A 24,905-nucleotide genomic window follows, 5' to 3' on the forward strand; every position below is an offset into this window, starting at 1 on the left:
GTCTCGCCAGAGTGGTGCATGTTCTGGTTATCTCCCGCTTGGACTACTGCAATGCGCTCTACGTGGGGCTACCTTTGAAGGTGACCCGGAAACTGCAATTAATCCAGAATGCGGCAGCTAGACTGGTGACTGGGAGTGGCAGCCGGGACCACATAACACTGGTTCTGAGAGATCTGCATTGGCTCCCAGTACGTTTCCGAGCACAATTCAAAGTGTTGGTGCTGACCTTTAAAGCCCTAAACAGCCTCAGTCCTGTATACCTGAAGGAGCGTCTCCACCCCCATCGTTCAGCCCGGACACTGAGATCCAGCGCTGAGGGCCTTCTGGCGGTTCCCTCATTGCGAGAAGTGAGTTTACAGGGAACCAGACAGAGGGCCTTCTCGGTAGTGGCGCCCATCCTGTGGAACACCCTCCCTTCAGATGTGAAGGAAATAAGTAGCTATCCTATCTTTAAAAGACATCTGAAGGCAGCCCTGTTCAGGGAAGTTTTTCAATATTTAAGGCTTTATTGTTTTTAATACTTGATTGGGAGCCGCCCAGAGTGGCTGGGGAAACTCAGCCAGATGGGTGGGGTATAAATAATAATTTTTTATTTTTTTTTATTTTTTTTTATTTTATTTTATTTTATTTTATTTTATTTTATTTTATTTTATTTTATTTTATTTATTATTATTATTTATTATTATTATTATTATTATTATTATTATTATTATTTCCCCCAGGAATATAATAGGGAGACAGCCAGGACTGACATCACTTGTGACTTCAATCACTAAGTTGAAGAGGTTGCTTCTCCCTCCTCCCTCCTCTTCCTCTTTCCTTGTGTGCTGTGTCTGTTTTACACTGTGAGCAGAGGCCCTGAGGACTAAAGGGTAGCATAGAAATGATGTCAATAAGGAACTACAAGACTCTGGGGAGCCACAGGAAGAAGCACCCATGACGGAGGGGCAATTCTTTCTGCAGGCATCCTTACATATCGATTCCGTTTGCTCCTCCAATATAATAAAAAGGCCCCAGGTTGGGAGGCTCCTCTGGCTTCTTCTCCTCTGGGTGATTCATTCGGGGTGATGCTTTGGGAACACCTTTCTGCCCTTTGGGTTTGGTTTCGTTTGCCAGCTCCCCTTCGGCTAAGTTGGAATTGCCTGGAACCAAGAGAGAAAAGCATGGGGGAGTCAGGTGGCTCCAGGAAGCCCACAGGTGGGGCATGAAGGCAACAGCCCACCCTCGCTGTCATGCATACAACCCTCAGAAGGACCTGGCTGGATCAGGCCAGCATCCTGTTCTCACAGTGGCCAACCAGATGCTTCTTATGGGAAGCCCAAAATCTGGTCCTGAGCACAACACTCCCCGTTGGTGATTCCTGGCAACTGGGATTCAGGGGCCTCCTGCCTCCAGCTGTTGTGGGTGGGCCACCAAAAGCTTGATGGGCCTGGTGTGACCTTGCCAACCCTGCTCTAAAGTACCGTATTTTTCGCTTCGTAAGACACACCTGACCATAAGACGCACCTAGTTTTTAGAGGTGGAAAACAAGAAAAAAAATATTCTGAACGAAAGAGTGGATGTATGATTTTTGTGGTTCATGCTGTGGCCACAGACATGTTATGTGATTTGACGGTGAGTTTGGGTTAGCCCAATGCAAAATCCTGAGGATCCATGGGGATCCGTGCTTTGTAACCACGATTTTGCGCCATTGTGACCCCACGAAACAATGGATGTGTGGGTTTTTTTGGTGCAGGCTGTAGCCATGGACATGCTATGTGATCCGATGGTAAATTTGCGGTGACCCAATGCAAAAATCCTGAGGATCCATGTGCTTTTACCTCACCCCTCCCAGGCAGCCTACTTTATCGCTAGCGTCCCTTATCTCCCTCCTGATTGCTTGCCGATCAGCTACTCAGTGGCTTCCTTTCAACACCCCCTTCTCTCTTGTTTGCCTTAGTGTCTTTTCCTTAGCTGGAGCAGTTTTTTGCTCCTCCTTTTTTTCTAATTTCTCTCCTCGTTGCTTGTTTTAGTATTCCTGTCTCCTCTCCTTGCAAGTTCGCTGTCTTTACTCCCCCCCCCCCACTCCTCCGGCAGCCTCCTTTACCCGCAGCCTTATCTCCCGCCCAATCGCTTGCCGATCAGCTGCTCAGCAACTTTGTTTCAACACCCGCTTCCATCTTTCTAAAAAAACCCACCACAATCTGTTTTTTGCCCCTAGGCAATTTGGCTCCAGGGACCACGCATTTGCCCCATAAGACGCACAGACATTTCCCCTACTTTTTAGGAGTAAAAAGTGCGTCATATGGAGCAAAAAATACGGTATGTGCTCCCTGCCAGAAGTGACCCTTTCCCCAGATACGCTTGCTTTGATGCCCATGTTCACAGGTCTCCGCTGAGCTGTTCAAAGTTCACAAAGCGTTCAAGGAAGGCAGAGTCTGCTCTCCAGAGACCAGGGTGTGGCATCGTGCCAATTAATTTGGGGAGGGGGTCGTTGCAACTGTGCGACGCCCAGGATGAGAGTCGGCTCCATCAGGTCGGAACTAATTGGCCGTTGCCTCTTTGAAGGCCTCCCATTCTCATGCTCGAGTCCTTTGTGAGAGCAACGCCAGCTTCGCTTTACACATGCAGGCAGCCAGATATGGGTCTGGGTTTGGGGACAGTGTGGGTCGGGGAGGAGTGGAGCAGGGAGGGCACATTGGGGGAAGCAAGAGGGTGCCTACTGCTTTGCTTCTCTGGCTGCAAGTCTTTGTCAGTTTGGCTTTCAAACATGCTCATGACTTTCTCCCTTGTACTTGCGACACACTTGGAATCTGCAGAGGAAGAGGAGGAGAGAAAAAGCCATTGGGCCCTGAACCAATACAGTGGTACCTCGGGTTACATACGCTTCAGGTAACATATGCTTCAGGTTACATACTCTTCTAACCCAGAAATAGTACCTCAGGTTAAGAACTTTGCTTCAGGATGAGAACAGAAATCGTGCTCCGGGTACTATTTTTACCTCAGGATGAGAACAGAAATCACGCAGCAGCAGCGGGAGGCCCCATTAGCTAAAGTGGTGCTTCAGGTTAAGAACAGTTTCAGGTTAAGTACAGATCTCCGGAGCGAATTAAGTACTTAACCCGAGGTACCACTGTACTAATAATACCAATACTGACCACAATACTCAAAGATAAATGGTTTTGCGAAAAGACCCATCTCCCCCAACGTTTGCCTTCTAAATTCTGGAGGAGGATTCTGAGGGACGTAGCAGTGGGCTCTTCGTGGTCATTCATATTTTGTGCCTTTTCATTTGGAATTGCTTCAAATCAACATTTCCTCCGTGGTGGCTACACTACTGTTTCTTCAGCACAGCCACACCCACCCTGTATATTTAAAGCACCATAGAATTAGCTGTAGAGCAGGAAGGGACCCCAAGGGCCATCTAGACCAACCCCCCTGCAAGGCACGAAACACAGCGAAAAAATCCCTGACAGAGGGCTATTCAGTCTCTGTTTTTATTTTTGGAAAAACATTCTGCATGCAAAGCAAGTGCTCTACCACTGAACTAAGATGTAGGAAGCTGGATTATATGGAGTGAAACTATTGGTTCATCTAGCTTACGATTGTCTACACTGATTGACAGTGGCTTTCCAGGGTTTCAGATAAAGTTCTCTCCTGGCCGTACCTAGAGAGGCCGGGGATTGAACCTGAGACCTTCTGCATGCTCCTCAACTGAGCCGCAGCCCTGCCACTAAGGGAAGAGCTTGTTTTTCAGAGAGAGAAAGGGACCGCACACCTTTCTGCCCATTAGCTCACTCATTGAGTCGACCAGCACCTGATCTGCCAGAGCATTTTGAGAGGCAGAGCGGCCAATTTGCTGCCAATAATGAACAAGAGGCGCCCAAGCCAAGTTATTTAATGAGACACGGCCAGCTTCCAAATCGAGGGCAGCACCAGAAACGCGAGTGGGTGGATTCAATAAAGTTCAGAGAAAGGAGGACAGAATTCTTTGCTAAGTCCTGGAAACCAGGTTGAAAATCTGGGTCACAACTTTCCCCTAGGAACAAAGGAAGCCGCTTTTTACCATTGGTCCATCGAGCTCAGTATTGTCTACACTGACCGGCAGCAGCTCTCCAGGGTTTCAGGCAGGGGATAATCCCAGTCCTACCTGGAGTTGCTTTTAAATATTGAACCTGGGACGTCTTGAATGCAAATCTCTGCCGCTAAGCTGTGGCCTTTCCCCAAAAGAAATGCACCCATTGAAGCTTCTGCTTTGAACTTTTGTAATTATCCTGCACTTTCCACTCGGTCTGTTCATGAAATGCAGCCCGAGATCAGAGGTGGTGGTGGTGGGGAGTAATTCAGTTTAGTTTGCATATTAACACCCCCCTACCTAATTTGCGGGGACACGGGTGGCGCTGTGGGTTAAACCACAGAGCCTAGGACTTGCTGATAGAGAAGGTCGGCAGTTCAAATCCCCGCGACGGGGTGAGCTCCCGTTGCTCGGTCCCTGCTCCTGCCAACCTAGCAGTTCGAAAGCACATCAAAGTGCAAGTAGATAAATAGGTACCACTCCAGTGGGAAGGTAAATGGCGTTTCCGTGCGCTGCTCTGGTTCGCCAGAAGCGGCTTAGTCATGCTGGCCACATGACCCAGAAGCTGTATGCTGGCTCCCTCGGCCAATAAAGCGAGATGAGCGCCGCAACCCCAGAGTCGGCCACGACTGGACCTAATGGTCAGGGGTCCCTTTACTTTTACCTTTACCTAATTTGCATTTCGGAAATTAGGACAATCGGTCCATCTAGCTCATCGCCACACTTTTCTGAATTTTGCAAGGCAGTTCTCCAGCCACAAAATGTGGACCAAAAATTTATGCATTGAGGAAAGGTGTCCATAAGAATGCAATTATGAGTGAAAACAAACGAAAATGTATTATATTAGGGAAATTGCTTGCAAAAAAGAGAAAGACAGACATATCAGGCAAATTTGAATAGAGAACTGTGTATATTAAGGGGAATGTACACTGATAAATTTCCGTGGGGATCATTTTTTGAAAAAGAAATATGGCAACTGAAATTGACACTTTTGTCCTTTTCTACCTGAGACTTGTAAAAACTGGCTTGGTCCAGTCTGTGTACATTCACAGTCCAGGAATACTTGGCTGTCCATGTGGAAACCTTTGACTTCTCATAGTTAATAGTTAGATATTCATTTCTACCATAATCTGCAAATCCAATAAGCAGCTGTCTTAAGCCTCAGATGGATTTCCGAGATTAAAATGCCATTGCTTGGGCAGGAGGTACGCCTGGCTCCAGCCTTGTCATTATTTATGAGCCAGCCCAAGAAGATTTTGTTTTGTTTTCCTGGGCATCTGGGCAGCATCACTGATATGATTGTACTGCTAAATCTGTTTTTAATACGTCCATGTGATTTTATGACCGCATTCTTTACTTGCTTGAAAATCGCTTTGGGAGTTGGGTGGGTTTTATTTATTTTTGGTAATGGGAAGCGATACATAAATTCAATAATCCCACTCAATAAACCTCACCTAACAAAATGGAAGCTTTAGTGGTGCTTTGTTTAGGCGGGCGAAAAGGTACTGAGCCCAAAGTTATGGGACAATCAGCCAAGCACTGAGTAGAACTCATTTGGATAACACAACTTTCCACTGCCTGCTATTAGTATTAGGGGGTTTTTTTAAAAAAAATTGTTCATTTATTATTATTTTATTACTGGTTTTTTTGAGGTGGGGTTATTGGGTTGTTTTTTATTTTGATTATATATTTTGTGGTTTTATATTTTGATTTTTGTTCTGTGAACCGCCCTGAGACCTCCGGCTATAGGGTGGTATATAAATTCAAATTCAAACTCAAATTATTATTATTATTATTATTATTATTATTATTATTATTATTATACCATGCTTCATTGGAAGATCTCAGAGGAGTTCACAAGATACAGGATAGAAGCACAAAATAGTTAAAAATGAAAACAAAACAATAAACCTCTCCCACAAACACATTATTCTAATAGTAGTGCCTGGACTGCCATCCCCCGTCTTTGCCCCACCCTCCAAACTTAGACTCCAAATAAGTTTTCTTTTGCTAATAGAAAACTTTTTTCCAAGCCCAGTTGCAGCATGCGGGTAATTTGAGGTGTGTTGGAGCAAGTGTGGAGCCAGCCTATTGTGGGTGAATGGAGCCCTCTCCCACCAACCTCCACCTGCCTTCATGCAACCAGCCCTGTCCATTCATCTTCTGCCTCCCTTTGGCCCTTGCAGAACTCAGCGGGGAGGGACCATCAGTTGGCGCCACCTGCCATTGGTTCCGGCCCCGCCTGTCATGGGCCCTGGCTCCGCCTACTCTGGGCGCCCCTTCCACCCTACCAGCCATCACAGGCCCATCTCAGGTTGGTGCGAGAGGCGGTCTCTTTGCTCACCTCTTTGCCTATTGGACGGGGCGCTTTTAACCCTCCGCCTGCCATTTCCCAGGCGTCTTCCCGCCGCGGCTCTCCCCTTGCGGGCCTCACCTGCTTCGGTGTAGTACGGATACCAACGGAAGCCTAAGCTGATGGCGGCTGCTCTTTCACTGGCATCCAAAGGCCTTTCATCCATCCATCCTACATAAGCCAGAGCAATTTGGTCAGAACCGGGCGGGCGCTGGCTCTTGTTTCGAAAGCCAACGCGGCCGAGTGTTTAGAGTGCCAGCCTAGGATGCAGTAGAGACCAGGGCTCAAATTCCCAGCTCCTCAATGACTTTAGGCTGGTCTGTGGTGGGAATGGGGGGGGGGCTCCTAACAGCTCTCAGCACACCTAGCAAACTACAACTCCCAGGATTCTGTGGGGGAAGCCATGATACTGCTTTACGTGTACAGTGCCGATGGGCCCCGGGATACATATCTCCGCTTACAGCTCTCTCTTTTACGTAATTCCTCCAGTGCCTTGAAGAACAGTTGAATGGAAAGATGCGCAGATCACAAAGTTCCTCTGATGGGCATTCTTATGGTTCAGTCAACCTTTACAAGGGACCAAGCTTGTAATGTGGTGGGCCTTTTCTTGTGGAACTGCCTGCCAATGGAGATTCAGCAAGATTCATTCCTGCCTTCTTTTGGATGCCTCTGAAAAATTGTGTTATTCAGTCGCCTTTGATGCGTGAATTTCATTTTACCGGCTAGTATTTATCAATGCTTTTAATGGATGTTTATCAGAATGGAACTGTTTATGTGGTATATAGCCTTGCACACGCTCTCTCTCTCTCTGTGTGTGTTGTTGTTGTTGTTTATATATAAAAAGTGTGGTCTATAAGAATTTCAATAAATAATATTAAAGTGGAGCAGTGATGCCATTGGGCTTCTGGCAGGGGTTCCCAGGATGAAGTTAAGCACAAAATGTAACATAACCTCACTTTGTGGCCAATTTCAAAAATTGAATGGATGGAGGCACAAGCTCTTTCAATGCAAGGTGATGGATTCCACATTGCTAGATGTTTTAAATCAGAAAATGGCTGGCTCCCTCTAGCAGCAGATTTTACCTATCAGGGATCCTGTAGCGAGGATCTTACCAATCAGGGATACTCTCGCAGCAGATTTTACCTGCGAAGGGACACTGTAATAGGGACTTCCAGCATTGGTTAAATGGGATTGGCCTAAATAACCTCTGAGATCCCTTCCGATGGCTCATTGAAGAGTTCGGCACTTTGAGCTGCTCCTTCCCTGCACATCGGCTCATTTAATTATTTAATCAAAGCTCTTGAGCCAAACGTCGCCTGGCCAAGGGAGAATCTCCACTCGAGGCTCATTAGTTCTTTCAACTGCCTCTCGCCGCTTAATGAAGAGGCGCTTTCTGTGTTCAAGAGCAAAGCTGTGTCTTCAAGAAGCAAAGGCTTGCAGAAAATTAAAGAATTCTTTTCAAAAAAAAAATCCTCTTGGGGCAGCTTCCTCCAAAGCAGAAACGAGCTTGTCATTCAACTATCCCTTTGCAGGGCCCGGCTCTACCATTAGGCGAGTGCAGAAGCCGCTTCAGGTGGTTGATTTTGGGTGTCGGGAGCGGTTGCCTAATTTATTGCTGCATTTGTGTGGGAGAAGTGCTTGTGGGATTTTCTGCCTGGGGTCCCCCAACCTCCAAAATTGAGGTCCGTGTGTGGCCCCGCTACCCCTTGCCCTTCCGATCCCATTGGGAGGGCAGCCAGAGGTGGGTGAGAGTGGGGTGTCAAGGTGGTTTCTGTTGGGATCTGGGGCTGTGGGGCTGACCTGAGAAGCACGTTGGTCTTCGAAGTGTCAAGAGAGGCGGGAAGCTGTAGAGCTTCTTCTTGCAGACCTTTTGTGAAAGGGGAGTCGGTGTTGAGGCTCCTTCCCGCTCCGAAGCCATATCCTCTAGAAGCTGACTCGCACGCAGATCATAATGGGGAGGCTGTGATGTCACCTGTTGACTCAGGTGCCCTGCCCTCTCCAGAACTCTCCCCTGGCTGGCCAAGCGAGGAGGGGATGTGACTGGGAACCTGGCTCTGCTTCCATCCTGTGAAAAGCCGCTGCCAGTCAGAGCGGGCAGTAATAAGATAGCTGAGCCTTCTGGGTAAGGCAGCTTCCTTCAGTGGGCAGAGCACCTGCCTGGCATGCAGAAAGTCCCAGGTTTAATCCCCAGGTAGTGCTGTCCCCTGTCAGAAACCCTGGACAGTCGCTGCCGGTCAGTGCTGACAATACTGGGCCATGGGCCTGAATCCACAATTTGTTTATTTAATATGAGTTGCAGTCAATTAAGTCCTACTCGGAGTGCACCAGTTGGAATTAAGTTAATCATGGGCACAGGTTTCAGTGGGTCTACTCAGAGTTGTTGTTGTTGTTATTTACTTATACCCCACACGTCTGTCCGGGCCTCTCTCCAGCCACTCTGGGTGGCTTCCAGTAGGATATTAAAAACACAATAAAACACCAGTCATTAAAAACTTCCCTAAACAGGGCTGCCTTCAGATGTCTTCTCAAAGTCAGATAGTTGTTTATTTCCTTGACATCCACAGGGCGGGTGCCACTACCAAGAAGGCCCTCTGCCTGGTTCCCTGTAACCTCTTTTCTCGCAGGGAGGGAACCGCCAGAAGGCCCTCAGAGCTGGACCTCAGTGGCCCGGCTGAATGATGGGGGTGGAGAAGCTCCTTCAGGTATGCTGGGCCGAGGCTGTTTAGAGTAAGGTTGGCATTGGGTACAAAATGGCAGTGGTCATCCCCTCATGCAATCGAGAAGGGTTTCCTGTTTTCGTTCAGCATCGATGCTGTACCTTGATGCGTTAACAGGCTAAGCAGATGGTGAGAGTCCTCCGCCCTCTAGGAGCTTACAGTCTAACGTTTTAACAGCCAATGGAGAGAGAGACAGGAAGGACAGAAGAGGCCAGAGGAGTGGCAGTGAGGAAAATAAATTACACCTCCCTAGGCTTCAGGCCAGGATGAAGGTTTATGCCAAAAGCACTTGGGGAGGGCGCTTTAAGAGAGCTCCATTTCCAAAATCCATTATGGCCATTGGGGATGAGTGAATCAGTCCATTTTGATTCATCTGCGTTTTGCATTTTCCCAGCCTTTAGCTCAGTTCTCTGCATCGGTTGCGATGGCTTCTCCCCGCATGAAATCTTGTATTTTGAAGCACGGCTTTTTGTGCTGATCGCACTCCTGCCTGCCTGTCCCAATGTCCCCCACGGTATGCCAAACAACCCGTTCAGATTCCTCGCCCCCGCTGTATAGCAAGCACAACAAATGTCAAAGAAAAGCCTTTATAGTTCTGCGGTTCCAGTCTATGCACTCTGCCATAGCTGAAGGCCGCTATCGATGGATCTCCTATGAAGAGAGCATTTGCCCATGTGCAGGGGGAATGCGCCTGAAGATTTACTAGGCTACTTACTGGTTTTCCAATCTGTGAGGATTCATGAGCAGTCTTGTTCAAAGATTTAAATCTCCCAGTTGTATCAACTGGATACAACTGGGTATCTGATCAATTTTTTATTAGGGAGCAGGTCGCTCTACAGTTCTGAAAAGGTGGCCTGTGCTGCCTTTAGAGTGGCAATTTTAAGGAGAAAAGTTTGTGGGGATGATCAGAGAAATTTTTCAGAGGAGCAAACTCTTAGCTGACGTAATGTCTGGCTTTCACGATTATTTTAACTGCATACTGTGATTTATTCTGCTTTATGCGTTTTGGGTTTCTGCAACGGCTTCAGCCACACAAATACTGTATTTTTTGCTCTATAAGACTCACTTTTCCCCTCCTAAAAAGTAAGGGGAAATGTGTGTGCGTCTTAGGGAGCGAATGCAGGCTGTGCAGCTATCCCAGAAGCCAGAACAGCAAGAGGGATTGCTGCTTTCACTGCCCAGCGATCCCTCTTGCTGTTCTGGCTTCTGAGATTCAAAATATTTTTTTTCTTGTTTTCCTCCTCCAAAAACTAGGTGCGTCTTGTGGTCTGGTGCGTCTTATAGAGCGAAAAATACGGTGAATAATATTCATATTCACATCTGTGTGTGGGTTTTTTAAGTCCTCATGGAAATTTGTCTGCATTTCAGTGCAAATTTCTCCTAACAGACACATTTTTCTTTGCAGTTTTGCCTAATCTGCCTAGTATTTCAAGGCATAAATATTTATATTTTCCCAGATGTTATCTTCACAAACATACACATTTTCATACATGCTTTATCCTAGTACAGTGGTACCTCGGGTTACAAACACTTCGGGTTACAGACTCTGCTAACCCAGAAGTAGTACCTCGGGTTAAGAACTTTACCTCAGGATGAGAACAGAAATCGCGCGGTGGCGGCAGCGGGAGGCCCCATTAGCTAAAGTGGTACCTCAGGTTAAGAGCAGTTTCAGGTTAAGAATGGACCTCCAGAACGAATTAAGTTCATAACCAGAGGTACCACTGTATACGCATTTTTGTTCCCATTGGTTGGCTGGATAAATGCACCACAACATTCAGAGAAGTGCAGATTTTGAAGGATGGTTGATTCAGCTCACTTCTGGTTTTAGAAAGTGCAGGTATGCTAGACTCTCCTTTAAATGCAAACTGAACCAAATTTCTCTCTCCCGTCTCAAATATCCTTGTGTAGACGGCAGTGCTGAAATATGGCTCACCGTGTGCAGCTAGTTTGATCTCCATGCAAACAGAGGTTTGCATAATGACTTAATCACTCCACTACCTATTTTCTTATTTTGCATACTTTATTAATTACTGTCTCCTCCAGGGCGTTCAGCTTATAATTATGTGACTTTCCTCCTTTGCAGATCAACATAAGTGAACAACAGCAAAGATCGTGCTGTCATAAGCAGCTGCTTCAGTTGGATCGGTCCTGAATTCGAGGGCTGGACCCGGCTTTTGCCCTGATCTGAATTTAACCCCTGAGTAACCCCTGTAGTGAGGATGCCTGTGTCTCTTCGCCCCACCCTCCATTACATTCTTACACCAGTGGAGCTTTCAAGGTGTACCCAAACAACCTGGGATGTTCTGGGGCTCCCTCAACCCAATCTTGCTGAATTCTGGGTTGATCCAAATCAGTCTGATTTGGTTCAGGATCCAGGATTTGGCCAGATCTGGTACATAGTAACCTCCCTGGGACTTGTGGGTATAGGACAGTAAACAAATTTAAATATTAATATCAGCAACAACAACAACTCAACATAGTCCCACTAAATTCATTTTTAACCCTGCACTGTGATAATCAGAGGAAGCTGAATATGTTATACCCAAGATGTGTTTTATAACAAACCGACCAGAGCCCTAATTAAGCACCAGCCTCGCCCTCAGATTGATTCAGGACTGACTGAGTCTGGGTTGGGTGGTCCCAGGTCCAGCCCAGGTCCCAGTGATTTGGGGGTCTGGATCAGGGCCCTGGATCAGGTCTGTTCTGCATGCGCAGCCCTAGTATTTATATTCCACTCATATAAGGGGTATAACATTAACTTGGCAAAGTTTGTTTAGGTTGTTTGTTATATTAACCCCAGAATACCCAAATGTGTATCTTGTTTGTGTGTGTGTGTGTGTAATTTTCATTTTCATTTAATTACATTGTTTTCTCTCTGTGTATCTCTCTGTCAATACACTATTGAATTTTTATTTTTAAAGGGAATATCATACTCAGCCCTTCAGCCAAAACAGCTTACAGATTTATTTATTTTTAACCTACAGTCCTTGCCTTTAGGCTTACAATCTAAGAAGGCATGACACATAAGGAAGAAGGGAAGAGGAGGGCAGAGGAAAATGAGCGAATGCATGAGAAGGACACATGGGACCAACTGCATATCCTTGATGCAAACACAGCAGCCATGTCTGAATAGCTGCTGTGGGCTGATTTTTTAAACACCTCTCTCTTTTTTTGCTTCTTTTCTCACACACCCCTCCACCTCCATTGCTGCTCCTGGTCCCCCCCCCATTAAGAGCCATTTTGAGACACTCTATCCTGAAACCCTGGCTCGAGAGATACACACATCAGTGACAGGAGGCGCGAGAGGGGAAGGAGCTCCCGTTCCGTTGAAACACGTCCCCGTCTCTGCCTAATACGGGGAGGCTCTGTAATTACAAACATAAGGAGATCAAAGAGGGCTGTCCCCCGGGATTCTTCCCTTTCAAGATTAAAGACGCACTTTCAGGCTCGCTGTATATATTTTGACACACATTATTAAAGCATAAGCCCCCAACCTTTCTCCCTCCCAGACTTTGCATTTGTAGTTTCACACACCCCCTCTCCACCTCTCTTGGTGGCTAATTATTACCACAATCGTCCCCACCCCCTCCGTCGTGTATTCAAAGTATTAATTTGGGTTTTAAAAATACCAGCTGCTGGTTGTGTTGTTGGGCATGTACCGTTCTGGCTTTTATATTCCGTTGTGGCGAAAGAGGAGAGCAAGCACTGAGTTCAGGTGCTAGACTGTACAGTAAAGAGCAATGACTTTCCTTAGACTTGTCCTCTCTTGAAATGTCTCCTTTTTTGAAGCCCTAAAATTTAGAAATTAAGACTATCTACTTAACATCCTGTGCTCAAACTGGAGATGCAACACTAAGCATGACAGGCAAAGCGCTGGGAAGCCTTGTAGGCCCTTTGGGGATACGCTACTGCGTAAATCCATGTTTAACATGGCACAACATGAGGGCTAACAGCTCCCTCCATTTGAGAATGGGAAGCAAGGGGTTATATCCTGGTCTAGTCCCGCTCAGAGCAGACCCATTGAACTTAACTGGGAAACCAAGGTTCAGTAATTTCAGCGTGTCAACAGAATACCACCCAAAAAGTTTGGGCAGAGGTTTTGAGTTTGGAATCATCTTATATAAACTGAAGCCAGACAGGGAGGAGGCAGCCAGGCAATGTGGGAAATCCAGATGGCAGCTAGACCCAGCAACCCAGCGCAGCTCCAAGGACTGAGCCAGGGCAGATAAATTAATGGTGGACCCTGTCAAGTGGTTTGACCCAAGGAGCTGTCCAATGCTACCAGGTGCTGATTCCATCTCTGATCCCTAACCAGCTGGTATTGCATTGGTTCTGCCTGCAAAACTTTTGTTCTATAAGGCAAATGAGTACTGGAGTCTGAAAAGCAGTCAAATCTGCATTCTGCTCTGCCCTGGATCTCCTCCGCCTCCTCATTCCATCCAGTTTCCAACAGAGACCCAGCAGACTGTGCCACCCCTGAGCCCACATGGTTCTACCTTGGCTCCGCCCTAACCTGGGCTCCGCCTCTCCCAGCTGTATGTCAACTCTGGGGGAAAGGCCAAAGGCCAAAGGTCACCGGTTCCATCCCTGGAGCCTTCAGTTAAGAGAAAGGTTGTCTGTCCAGAATTTGAAATGTTGCACTCATGGGAGAGGAAAGGTTGATGGGAAGGCCACTGTTGAGTTGTGGCTACTGCTAGACCTCCTCAAAGCAGACTCTCTGAAGTTACCATATTTTTCGCTCTATGACGCACCAGACCATAAGACGCACCTAGTTTTTGGAGGAGGAAAACAAGAAAAAAAATATTCTGAATCCCAGAAACCAGAACAGCAAGAGGGATCGCTGCGCAGCGAAAGCAACGTTCCCTCTTGCTGTTCTGGCTTCTGGGATAGCTGCGCAGCCTGCATTCGCTCCGTAAGACAGACACACATTTCTCCTTACTTTTTAGGAGGGAAAAAGTGAGTCTTATAGAGCAAAAAATATGGTAATCATCATGACTAACTCCCCATGCAGGGAGGAGGAAGCCAAGCAAGAAACGCCCTCCGCCTCCTTCTCCCAGCGGTTTCTCCCACTGGGGTGACCCCAATGTGGGGGTCAACCTGGTGCCTCTGCCCCAATTGGTCTGGCTGGCAGAGGCAGTGTGCCTCTGAATGGCAGTTGCTGGGAAATGCAAGTCAGTAGAGCTCTGTTGCATGCAGGTCCTGCTTGCAGGGTTCCCAGAGGCATTTAGTCTGCCACTCTGAAAACAGGAGGGGCCTTTGGTCTGATCCAGCGGGCTGTTCTTATGAACAGCAGTGAGAGGGGGCTGCTGCCTTCAAGCCCCACCTGGGGGCTTCCTGGAGCCATCTGACTGGCCACTGTGGGGAAACAGGATGTTGGGTCCAGACGGGCCTTTGGCTTGATCCAGCAAGGCTCTTCCTATGTTCTCATGTTGCCAGGTGGCCTCAAATTATTCCATTGTTTCAAACTCAATTTCTGCACAGTTCCAGGTGCTATTCCTTTTATTCAAATGTCTCCAACCTGCACTCTTTTGTGATAAACCAATATCCACTTTATTGCCAGGACTGTAATAGGACAATTAGCAAACCAATATTGCCAGGGAAATAAAATAACAGGGCTTTGTCTTTGTCTTTTTGCATTTTTATAGCATACAAATATTTGTGGCGCGCACACACACCCTCTAAAAAACCCCCTCAGCTAAATTGCCCTATTAATGAAGCTACCATCTTCGCTTCTAGCCAAATTGCCTGCTAATGGGACCTGTTTTTATATACCCCTTCCCCATATTTCTAATTTGCTCTTTTATAAGTCTCACTTGGACGATTTCGGTTTTATGAAGTTCTTGGCAAGGGGAGGGAGAACGAAGCCTCTGCCTTTTTTCTTTTTTGCCTTTTTTTGATAGACGCTGAGCGGATATGTGGAATACAATCCCAAAACTGATTCACTTGAGATGAAATGCATGGAAGCAGACCTGGTGCGTCCCATGAATATAAGCCTCTGGCAATGCCCACCGATCTGCCACCTTATCTACTGGCAACTGGAAGCACGAGTTGTACAGTATAATGTGCCATTTTTGCAGCTCCCTTTTCAGACATTGTCTTGCTGGCCTGCCTGACAACAGAAGTCATCTGGGCCAGATGATCCCACCTCTCATCCTCCATGGGCTGTTCTGGGGGTTTGTCAAATCTCCCAAGCAGCTCTGAGGGGGGCACAAGGGAAGGACAGGGGAGAGAGTCATGTTGTGCTAGCAGATTCTGTTGCGCTGGCTTCCATTAGTGCAGCAACTTAGTTGACTCTGCCCCATTGGGTTGTATCCAGTGCTAGTCTTACCCAGAACAAACCCACTGAAATCAACAGACCCAAGTTAGCCATGTCCATGCATTTTAATGGGTCTACTCTGAGTAGGATTAGCATTTGGTGCAAGCTATAAGGTTGTGTCCAGTGTTAATCCTCACCCTGTTTTTTGGTGGTAATATTTTAATGGAAGTTTTTAGACCCTTCAAGCTGTATTTTCCATTGTCACAACTTGCCCTGGGACAGGCCTCAAAGTGGAAGGCGGGTAACAATTTAAGAGAATAATGACACTTGGGGTTTCATTTTTTTCCCTAAAGGGTGCAAGCAGCCTGTTGTGTGGACGCCACTTACAGGGTAGGAGGGATGGTTTTCAGAGAGGCCAACCCAAGCCAAAAGTAGGGTGGTGTCATGGGCAGACCGGACACTGAGGAACGGTGGGAAGAACCAGCTGAGGAAGCCCCAAGGGAAGAAGGCTAGGAGCCCAGGAAGTGGTGGTGGGACAACAGAGAGTCCCGGAGAAGACCAGGAAGAGGAGGTGTTGGAAGCTGAGGAGGTAGCAGGGCTTTGTGAGCTGGGAGAGCCCAGCATCAGAGGCAGACATGAAGCAGGGGAGTAGGAGAAGGAGGCAAAGAGGCAGAGATGAGTCAGGCTGGTGAAGAGTCAAGGGTGTCTCCCCCTCCTGCTGCGACAAGCTCCCACCCCTCTGTCTCCCTCGGACCACTCCTCATTGCCCCACTACCTTTGGTGGTTCCCCAGCTGGTTCCTCCCACCATTCCCCTGCGCCCAACCAGTAGAGGTGAGGTGGGCGTTGCTAGGATCGGTTGTCCTCCCCCCGCACCCTGCTTTTCTATCTAACCCGGGATTCTCCTGGTGCCACCCCTGGAGATCCCTCAAGGGCTCTGATTACCTCCTCGTCCTCTGCGCTTCTTCCTCTGCTTGCCAGCGCCGCCCGCTAAGACCCCCTTGGGGTTTACCTTCGAGATGGAGTGGGACATGGGGAGTGGGTTTCTGATGGAGTGCTGAGCGAGCCCGGGCGGCCTCGCCTCTGCGCCGGCTTCCTGGCCATGAGCAGGACCCTCCTCACACCCTCCTTCCTCCTGGGCCGAGCTCCCCTCCAGCGAAACCTTGCTGCCTCCCGCCCTCGGGCCTGCAGCCTCCAGCGGGGTCCTTTCCGGAGACGGTCTCTGGGCTCGGCCAGTCCCTGTAACCGGGTCTCCTTTAACTGGGTTTGTCTCAAGGTCCCCCAAATTCATTCCGGAGGGACTCTGGAGGCCCAAGGCCTCCGCTTGCTCACTGCTGCTCAGTTCAAAGTTGCTGACTGTCTCCGCGATGGGCTCCAGTCTGATGGCCATCTCTTCCGACCTCAGCAGAGGCTGCGGCCTGCTTTCCTCAGCGCCCACATCCTCGCCTTGTTCGCTTGGAAGGCAGAAGATTGATCGCTTGCTGGGGAGCTCCATGGCCGACGCCCATCTGTGCTCCGGACAGTGGCTGTGGAAACAACCAAAGAGGAACTGCAAGTTCAGATAGCAATGGAGCCAATGCGGAAGAGACCAGGGTTTGAATCCCTCACCCCGCTGTGAAGCTCACTGGAGTGGCCTTGGGGCAGTTCCTGCCTCAGCGTGGGGCCTACCCTACAGGGTTGTTGTGGCAATAAAATGGGGAGGGGGAGAGAACCATGCCTGCCACCTTGAGTTCCTTAGAGGAAAAGATGGGATATAAATCTAATCCATTACCAACCAACCAACCCTCACTGCCTAGAGATGGATGGGTCTGTCAATTTCGCTTCTCTGTCTCCTCAATTTTCAAATCTTAAACCCAGTTCTCCACATTTCTGTGCCAATCTGAGATGTGTGTGTGTGTGTTTTTAATCCTTCTAAAATCGCACCAACATTTTAAGGAAAAGAATCTCCTAATAAGACACACACACACATTTTTTGCATGCAGGTTTGCCAAATAGACACATTTCTGTGAAGCCATTTTCCAAAATATAATATATTTTTATACTAATATACACATTCTAATGCGCACCTTACCCTGGTATATGCATTTTAGTACACATTGCTTGGCTAGAGAGCTGAATTGCAAAATTCAAAGTGTGAATTTTGAAGGATGCCTACGTTTCAGTTTGCAGCATTATTATTATTATTATTATTATTATTATTATTATTATTTCAATTTGTATACTGCCCTTCATCCATAGATCTCTGGGCAGTTCACAACGTGTTGTTTGGAAAGTGTGAATCAGAGTTTGCCCTTAAATGTGAACTGAATAGAATCCTGCCCACCCCAATTCTGCCACATGCCATAATAGTATGTTAGTGGTAGATTTATACTGAACAGTCCATACTCTGGCCACATTCACACCATATGTTTAAAGTGCAGTAATACCACTTTAAACAGCCCAAAGAATTCTGGGAGATGTGTTTTGCACAGAGTGCTGAGAGTTGTTAGGAAACCTCCTATTCCCATGAAAGAACTACAGTTCCCAGAGTTCCCTGTGAAGAGGGATTGGTTGTTAGGCCACTCTGGGAATTGCAACTCATGAAGGGAATAGGGCTCTCCCTAGACACTACACAACTAGATGGCCCAATGGTCTGACTCCCCAACAGCCTTCTGCGTTCCCATTTCCTAATGGAAGAGCCAAAGCTCAGTAGCAGAGTATCTGCTTTGCATGCAGAAGGTCCCAAGTTCAGTCCCTGGCATCTCCAGGTAGGGCTGGGAGAGACCCCTGCCTGAAACCCTGGAGAGCTGCTGCTGCCAGTCAGTGTAGACAGTACTGAGCTAAGCAGACCAATGGTCTGACTCAGGGTAAGGCAGCTTGCCTATGTGATAAATAAAGACCCAACCCAAACAGAAAGCAAAGTAACAGAAGCTCTAACCTTAACTTGGCACGCCCTAAGTGCTTTAATAAAGCATTTGTGGGTTTGTATTCCAGCCGAGCCATACGGAAGTCTAAAGCCAGCCAAACTCCCTGCTTCCCAAGCAGGCTCGGGGTTTCGGAGACTCAGCGTGTGTTTTTTGCTCTGCGCTCAGGCGACACCAGTGTCTCAAGCGGCCCAGCCCTGGCACTCTGAGCATCTATAGGCAGCAAACTATTTTCCCTCTTCCTGGGCAGCTCAAAGGCAGGTCTCAGCACTATCAACAAGGGCCAGTCGCCTAGCAACTGCTGCTTAGGAACTGTTGCTAGAATTGTGAAGGATTTCCTGCATTAGTGAGCAGGCTTGATTTCTGCCCCGGGGACTGTGTGGTGCATGTGTCTGAGGGCTCCAGCTTTGCAGTGGCACAGTGGGCTCTTCTGAGTCCCGGCAGGCCTTTGCCCGGCCTCCCACAATGCCCTGGGTCAATGCGAGCCAGAGGCATTGTGGGAAATCAAAATGGCAGTCAGTACTGGGCCAGGGGATGGAACTAAAGGGAAAGTGGGGTGCCCACGCAGATGGAAGCACATAGGCCCTATCAGAACAGGGCTGGCGCTGGACATCATGAAAAGTCCTCACTACCATGTGCCAGTGGTGTGCCAAGCTTGTTCCAATGCGTCCCAATAAATTGCCGCAGGAAACATTGCACTCTGGAATGCTGGGAGCAAAAGGCAGAATGACAGCAGGACTCCACAAATCTATACAACGATGCCCTTGGTCCATCAAACTCATTATTGTCTACTCTGACTGGCAGTGGCGCTGCAGGTGTTTCGGACAGGGCACCATTCCCAGCCCTACCTGGGGAAGCTCTGCCCTTCCCCATCCATCACTCATACTGAAAAACAAGTGAGTTTGGAATTGGCTGCGGAAGCCTGAGTGGGCGGAGTCAGTCCGGGGCCTGAAGGTTCTTCGCAGAGAAGGCTGCCACCTGCAGTTCAATGGGTCGCCACACGGGGCAGCTGTGCGTAGATCCTGGCAACACCAAGGGCATTGGGAACCTGCTGGGTTTTGTACGGAGCTCTGTGCATGCCCCGTTGGCACAGGGTCTCAGTTCATGTCCCACCCCCGTTCACATCAGCAGTGCACATTGAAAAGCCGCCACCTCAACAGCCAACTTGATGTGATTGTGCACATGCTCATAGCAAGATTCCTTTGGTGTGAGGTCTCCATGGTCAAACTCTGGAATTCGCTCCTATGGAAGGTAGCGATGGCCACCAACTGGGATGGCTTAAGAAGAGGATTTGGGCTCCCCCATTCTTACCTTTTGCCCTGTGCTTTTTAGGAACAGGTCCATGTTTTAAAGCAGGGGTCTGCAACCTAAGGCCCATGGGCCACAAGCGGCCCATGGGAATCGTTTAACCAGCCCACGAGCTGCCCCCAAACCAAGCCACCCACTCGGTGAGTCCCCGCACGCTGCGATAAACTTGCGCAGCGTGGCATAGGGACTCGCTTTTGCAGCGCCGGAAATCGCGTCTGCGCAGATGAAAACACCGGAAATTGCAGGCCCACAGAGGGATCTCTGCTGGAGTGAACCGTCCCAGGCAAGGTAAACCTTGCCGACCCTTATTTTAAAGCACTGTGTCCCAGCGCTTCCTCCCCTGACCCCGCCTCCCCCATGAAAACCCACTCTTTAATACTGAATTGGAGCAAATGACAATTAGGGCTTTCCACGGAATTGCCATTTCCTCCAATTCAGCAGTAAAGAAGAAGTTTTCACCAGGGCAAAAAAACAGCAACAAAACACCAGCACACAGATATGGACCTGGAAAGTGGAAGATGGGGGGGGGGGGTCTCTACCTCTCCACATGTGGAAAAATGATAGGACATATGATATAAATATGGTAAAGGGCCTTATGGGTATTTTCTTTGTCTTCCTCTCTTCTCTTTTTTCCTCTGGTATTATTATTATTATTATTATTATTATTATTATTATTATTATTATTATTATTCCTGTTTTGTAGATTAGTCTAATTCTTACTGTATTTTATTTTTTAAAACAAATCCAATAATTTTTTTAAAAAGAAAGAAAGAAAAAGAAAGCCCAGACCTGTTACCTGAGCAAAAGTAAGTGTGGATGAGCTCTTAGTCAAATTCATGGAGACTCTCCAATGGCTACTAGCCACAATGGCTATGTTGAACCTTCAATGTCGGAGGCAAATTGTCTCTGAGTAATACCAGTTGCTGGAACTGCAGGTGGGGTGAGGGCTGCTGAAGTCAGGTCCTACTCGCAGACTTTCCACTGGGACACCTAGTTGACCACCACGGGAAGAGGATGATGGACTAGATGAGCCTTTGGCCTTATTCCGAAGAGCTTAAGTCCTTCCTCTGACTGCAATATGTGGCAAGTCTTCTTCCGGATGACCTGTTTATTGAGCATTCATCCTGATTCCCTTGCACATTGCTTACGCAGAGGTTAGACTACGGTATTGATGGAGCATTCTCTCTTATTGGTTTCTGGGGAAGTCATACCTGATTTGTTTGTGGGACGGTGATCCCATAACAATTCTGATATGCTCTCTGGAGGACAGGGTGTGGACCCAGAGCATTCCCCATCCTGCACTTAATGAGATCATGTAACAATTCTGGGTCTACAAACTAGAGGAACAAGGAATGGCCCGAAACCACTTTCTTCTTCAAAGCCTCTGAAACAACGTCTAGGTCTCTGGAACTGCCTGGATCATGTGACCTTAGGACAAGTTCTCAAATGTCCAAATTCTCAACACCAAGGAAATAAATTATAAATTGTTGACCTAGGGTGTTGTAATCCCCTTTACTTCTGCAAACCCAAATTTCCAGTTATGCGATTGTATGCGTTCTCCTCATTCTCCTCAGTTGGGGCCATGGGAGTGTGTTCCAAAGTCCTGCCTTAACAGCGTCACTGCAAGAGACCCTCTCAGTGCCCACTGAGACTGGTGATAATAATATTATAATAATAATTTATTATTTATACCCCGCCCATCTGGCTGGGTTTCCCCAGCCACTTTGGGTGGCTTCCAGCAGGATATTAAAAACACGGTAAAAAGCATTTAAAACTTCCCTAAACGGGGCTGCCTTCAGATGTCTTCTAAAAGTCAGATAGTTGTTTATTTCTTTGAAATCTGGTGGGAGGGCGTTCCACAGGGCGGGTGCCACTACTGAGAAGGCCCACTGCCTGGTTCCCTGTAACCTCACTTCTCGCAATGAGGGAACTGCCAGAAGGCCCTTGGCGCTGGACCTCAGTGTCCGGGCAGAACGATGGGGGTGGAGATGCTCCTTCAGGTATACTGGTTAGAAAAGATGGCAGGGAGACCAACAGCCTAATGCTAGGCTTGTCCCCATCTTCCTCCTTGCTGGGTTCTACAAGTGGCAATGCTGAGACTAAGGAGCACACAGGCAGGGCTAGCCTCTGGGCTGAGTGGAACTAAAAAGACCAGCAGGTGGGGGGGGGTCCAACTCAGGGCAGACTGAGGTTGGTCTAAGCACCAGCCTCCGCTAGGCCCACAAGCACTTTTGCAGAACTGCAGCTGGTATTACGCACACCAGGTTCACTGGCCTTTCTGGGTTGCAACTGAGCTTTTCAGATCATCATTTGTTCCTTCTCCTCTGAGCAGCAGCAGCTTAAAGCACGGCTCAGGCAGAGCCTTTGAAATTGTAATGACACCTTTGATTTCCAATCCGCAGGCGGAGGCCAGGGCACCGGAGACCAGGAGCGAGGAGAGGGAAAGGGGGGAGGGAGAGTTTCAGGAGACAATGGTGGGCGTCGACCATTTCCAGAGGCGCCGCACTGGGGATGAAAAATTATACGGTCCTCGACGCCAACAGAATGACAATGGCAGGGTGGCGGGGAGCGTTAGGGGGAAACACACCCGGGGAGGGCTGCAAAGTCCAGAGCTGTGGAGGCGATCGAAACAAACCTCGCTTGCTGCTTCCTTTTGGAAACTAGGCATCGCTTTGGAAGTTTGCGAGAAACACACACATCCCAAATTAAGCATGCATGACGGACAGAAGGTGAATTTTCAGCGGGGACCCTGGGAGTGCCCCATTGAAAGACTGTAAGATGAGAATGGCTGGATCGTGTCAATGGCCCGGCTAGTTTTCTCAGGGGCCAACCAGATGTCCATTGTGAGAAGCCTGATAGAGCTGTGCGTGAGTGCTGCGGCAACTCTGCCCACCTGTGATTTCCAGCAGCTGGTATTCAGAGGCATAATGCCTCTGGCATTGGAGGCAGAACAAAGACATCATGGCTAGTAGCTACTGGTAGCATAGCTGTCAACTTTCCCCTTTTCTTGCGAGGAATCCTATTCGGAATAAGGGAATTTCCCTTTAAAAAAGGGAAACGTTGACAGCTATGACTGGTAACTCCATGAATTTATCTAATCCTCTTTTGAAGCCATCCAAGTTGGTAGCCGTTTCTGCCTCTTGTGGGAGGGAGTTCCATAGTTTAACAATATGCCGCGTGAAGAAGGAGTTTTATCTATTGCAAATCATCCAACAGCTTCATTGGATGTCCAGGAGTTTCTAAGTGTTACGTGAGAGGGAGAAACACTCTTCTCTCTGCACAATCTGAAAGGGTGCCTTTCCTTGACCTGCTACTTTTCTAGGTGCAGGGATATTTGAAACATTTAATCTGTTCTCGCAATGGCCAGTCACGGGAAGCCGATGGGCAATTCCTGAGCGCAACAATTTTCTCACCACTTGCAATGCCTAGCAGGTGGAATTCAGAGCCCTACTGCCTTCAACAGGAAATGTAGAACATAGTTATAATGGCTAGTAGCCACTGGTAGTCTTCTCCGTGGATTTGCCTAACTCTCTTTTAAAGTCAGTGAACTTGGTGGCCACCGCTGTCTCCTGCAGGAGCAAGTTCCATAATTTAACTAGGTGCTGCATGGAGAAGTCGTCGTTTTTGCCTGCCCCAAATCTCCCAGCATTCAACAGGGCAGACACTTGCCTGACACAGATGCCTTGGAGCCACGTCTCGATGGATTTGAAGTGGTACTCCATGTCCCCATAGGTGCTGGAGACAAACTTGTAGGAATCAAAGACTTGTGATTTGCCCCGTTTCCACCTGGCCCCTAGGCTGCGCTCTCCATACCCCAACCAGATTTCCACATGGACAATGTCGTGGGGCTGCCTTTTTCCTGCAGAGAGGGAAGGAGTACATCTTGGGAAACAGCCTTTGAAAACTGGTGTGTTTAGCTACACCTGGAAAGGGGTGAGGAAGAGGGGAGCCTTAATGCATCAGAATTCTGGCACTGGAGAATCCCCTCAGCGCCTGCCCTAGGAAGAAGAAGAAAGCGGATTCAGATGGTCCCATGAGGGGTGTGCATGTGCTGAAGGGTTCAGATGAAGACAGAAACCGGTGTCTGAATGGTGTGGCAAAACATTTCGAAGCCAAGATTTCGAGGCCATCAGGCACATTTGGAATTTTGAGGAAGTGCTGCTGGTGTTGGTCATGAAATGGCTGCCCTGGGCGACGCAGAACATCACAAAATGACTGCCATGAGGGTATGTCATATTATAAAATGGCTGCTGGGGATGTGGTATATCACCAACATGGCACCTTTTGGGTGCAGCAGTGCCTGTGAGGCCTTCCCCTGGTACCCATAAAGATGTTCAGTGCTCCCCTCAACACCTTCGATTCCCTTGAAAAAGTACATAGAGCTGAAGAAGGAGGTTTGGAGAGCGACACTCTTTCCCACTTCGTTTTTCAACTCAGTGTGCTTTTCAAGGCTCGGATTAGTCTACTGGATCTGGCTTTTGCCCAGTTCCCTTGGAAAAGCCAAGTGTGTTTGTGTGTGCTCCTGCTTGCTCAGTTGCTTTTTCGGAGCAGGGACGTTGACCTGAGGGATGGGAGGGACAGAAGTGTTCAGATGGCACCTGCTGAAACATAGAAATGTGCCCATGGAAACCCCCCCCATAAAAAAAACCCCAACGACAACTGGTGATCTTGAGATAAGAAGAAAGGCAAAAGGATGGGAGGAAGATTCAGAAAAGGACAGGAAGAGGAGTATGATGGACAGCACAGGCCACATTACGTTGTGTGTCAAAGTAAGTTCCTGAAATGAAGATGAGATCTCCTGGTTTCAGATATTCCTCGCTGGGTAATGTAAAAGGAAGAGTGTCATACTGATAAGCTTGGTTTCCTAAGCCCATGCAGAAGCCAAACTCTTCTGTCAGGTCCCACATTACTCTCCGGATGAACCCGCAGCAGTCCAGGAAGAGAGGAGAGTTGTATTCTGGAGCTGGGGAAGAAATTGAAGCAAAGGTCAGCTGGAAAGTGGAATCTTGTTGAAGCAAAATGGCAACCTCAAGCAGAGCGTCCGGAGGGAAAATGAGCAACAGGGAACAGATGAGCAGACCAGGGACTCAGCTACGTTAGTCAAGAAACAGCATGCAACACCAGATGGCACCAGAGAGCAAAATAATTTCTAAGCGATTTTTCATAGCGTTTTTTCCCCCTTTCAATGATTTAATTTCTTTCTTATTTATAGTGTTTCTTTCCCTGCGTGTAGATTCACCCCAGGTAAGAAGAAATTCCAGCATCCAGCGAGTTTCCCACAGGCATCTGGTCGGCCACTGTGAGAACAAGATGCTG

General features: G+C 48.0%; 1 protein-coding gene and 1 long non-coding RNA gene across 2 annotated transcripts in view; one reads left to right on the forward strand and one right to left on the reverse strand.

The window, feature by feature from the left end:
• TTLL10 (tubulin tyrosine ligase like 10) overlaps window positions 1-24,905 on the reverse strand; it is a 171,403-nt gene that overhangs the window by 19,974 nt on the left and 126,524 nt on the right. The window contains exons 4-8 of the mRNA XM_081016027.1: window positions 24,346-24,552; window positions 23,259-23,448; window positions 16,324-16,904; window positions 2,703-2,792; window positions 974-1,142 (exon numbers count right to left, since the gene is read on the reverse strand). Of these exons, the coding sequence (XP_080872153.1) occupies window positions 974-1,142; window positions 2,703-2,792; window positions 16,324-16,904; window positions 23,259-23,448; window positions 24,346-24,552 (1,237 nt within the window). The remainder of the gene's footprint in view (window positions 1-973; window positions 1,143-2,702; window positions 2,793-16,323; window positions 16,905-23,258; window positions 23,449-24,345; window positions 24,553-24,905) is intronic.
• On the forward strand, window positions 8,376-12,879 carry LOC308482830. Its single transcript, XR_013989438.1, has 2 exons — window positions 8,376-8,529; window positions 11,208-12,879. It is a non-coding gene; the product is annotated as an uncharacterized lncRNA (long non-coding RNA).

Source organism: Podarcis pityusensis (assembly GCF_964106645.2).
Source record: "Podarcis pityusensis genome assembly, chromosome: 8".
Lineage (NCBI taxonomy): Eukaryota > Metazoa > Chordata > Lepidosauria > Squamata > Lacertidae > Podarcis > Podarcis pityusensis.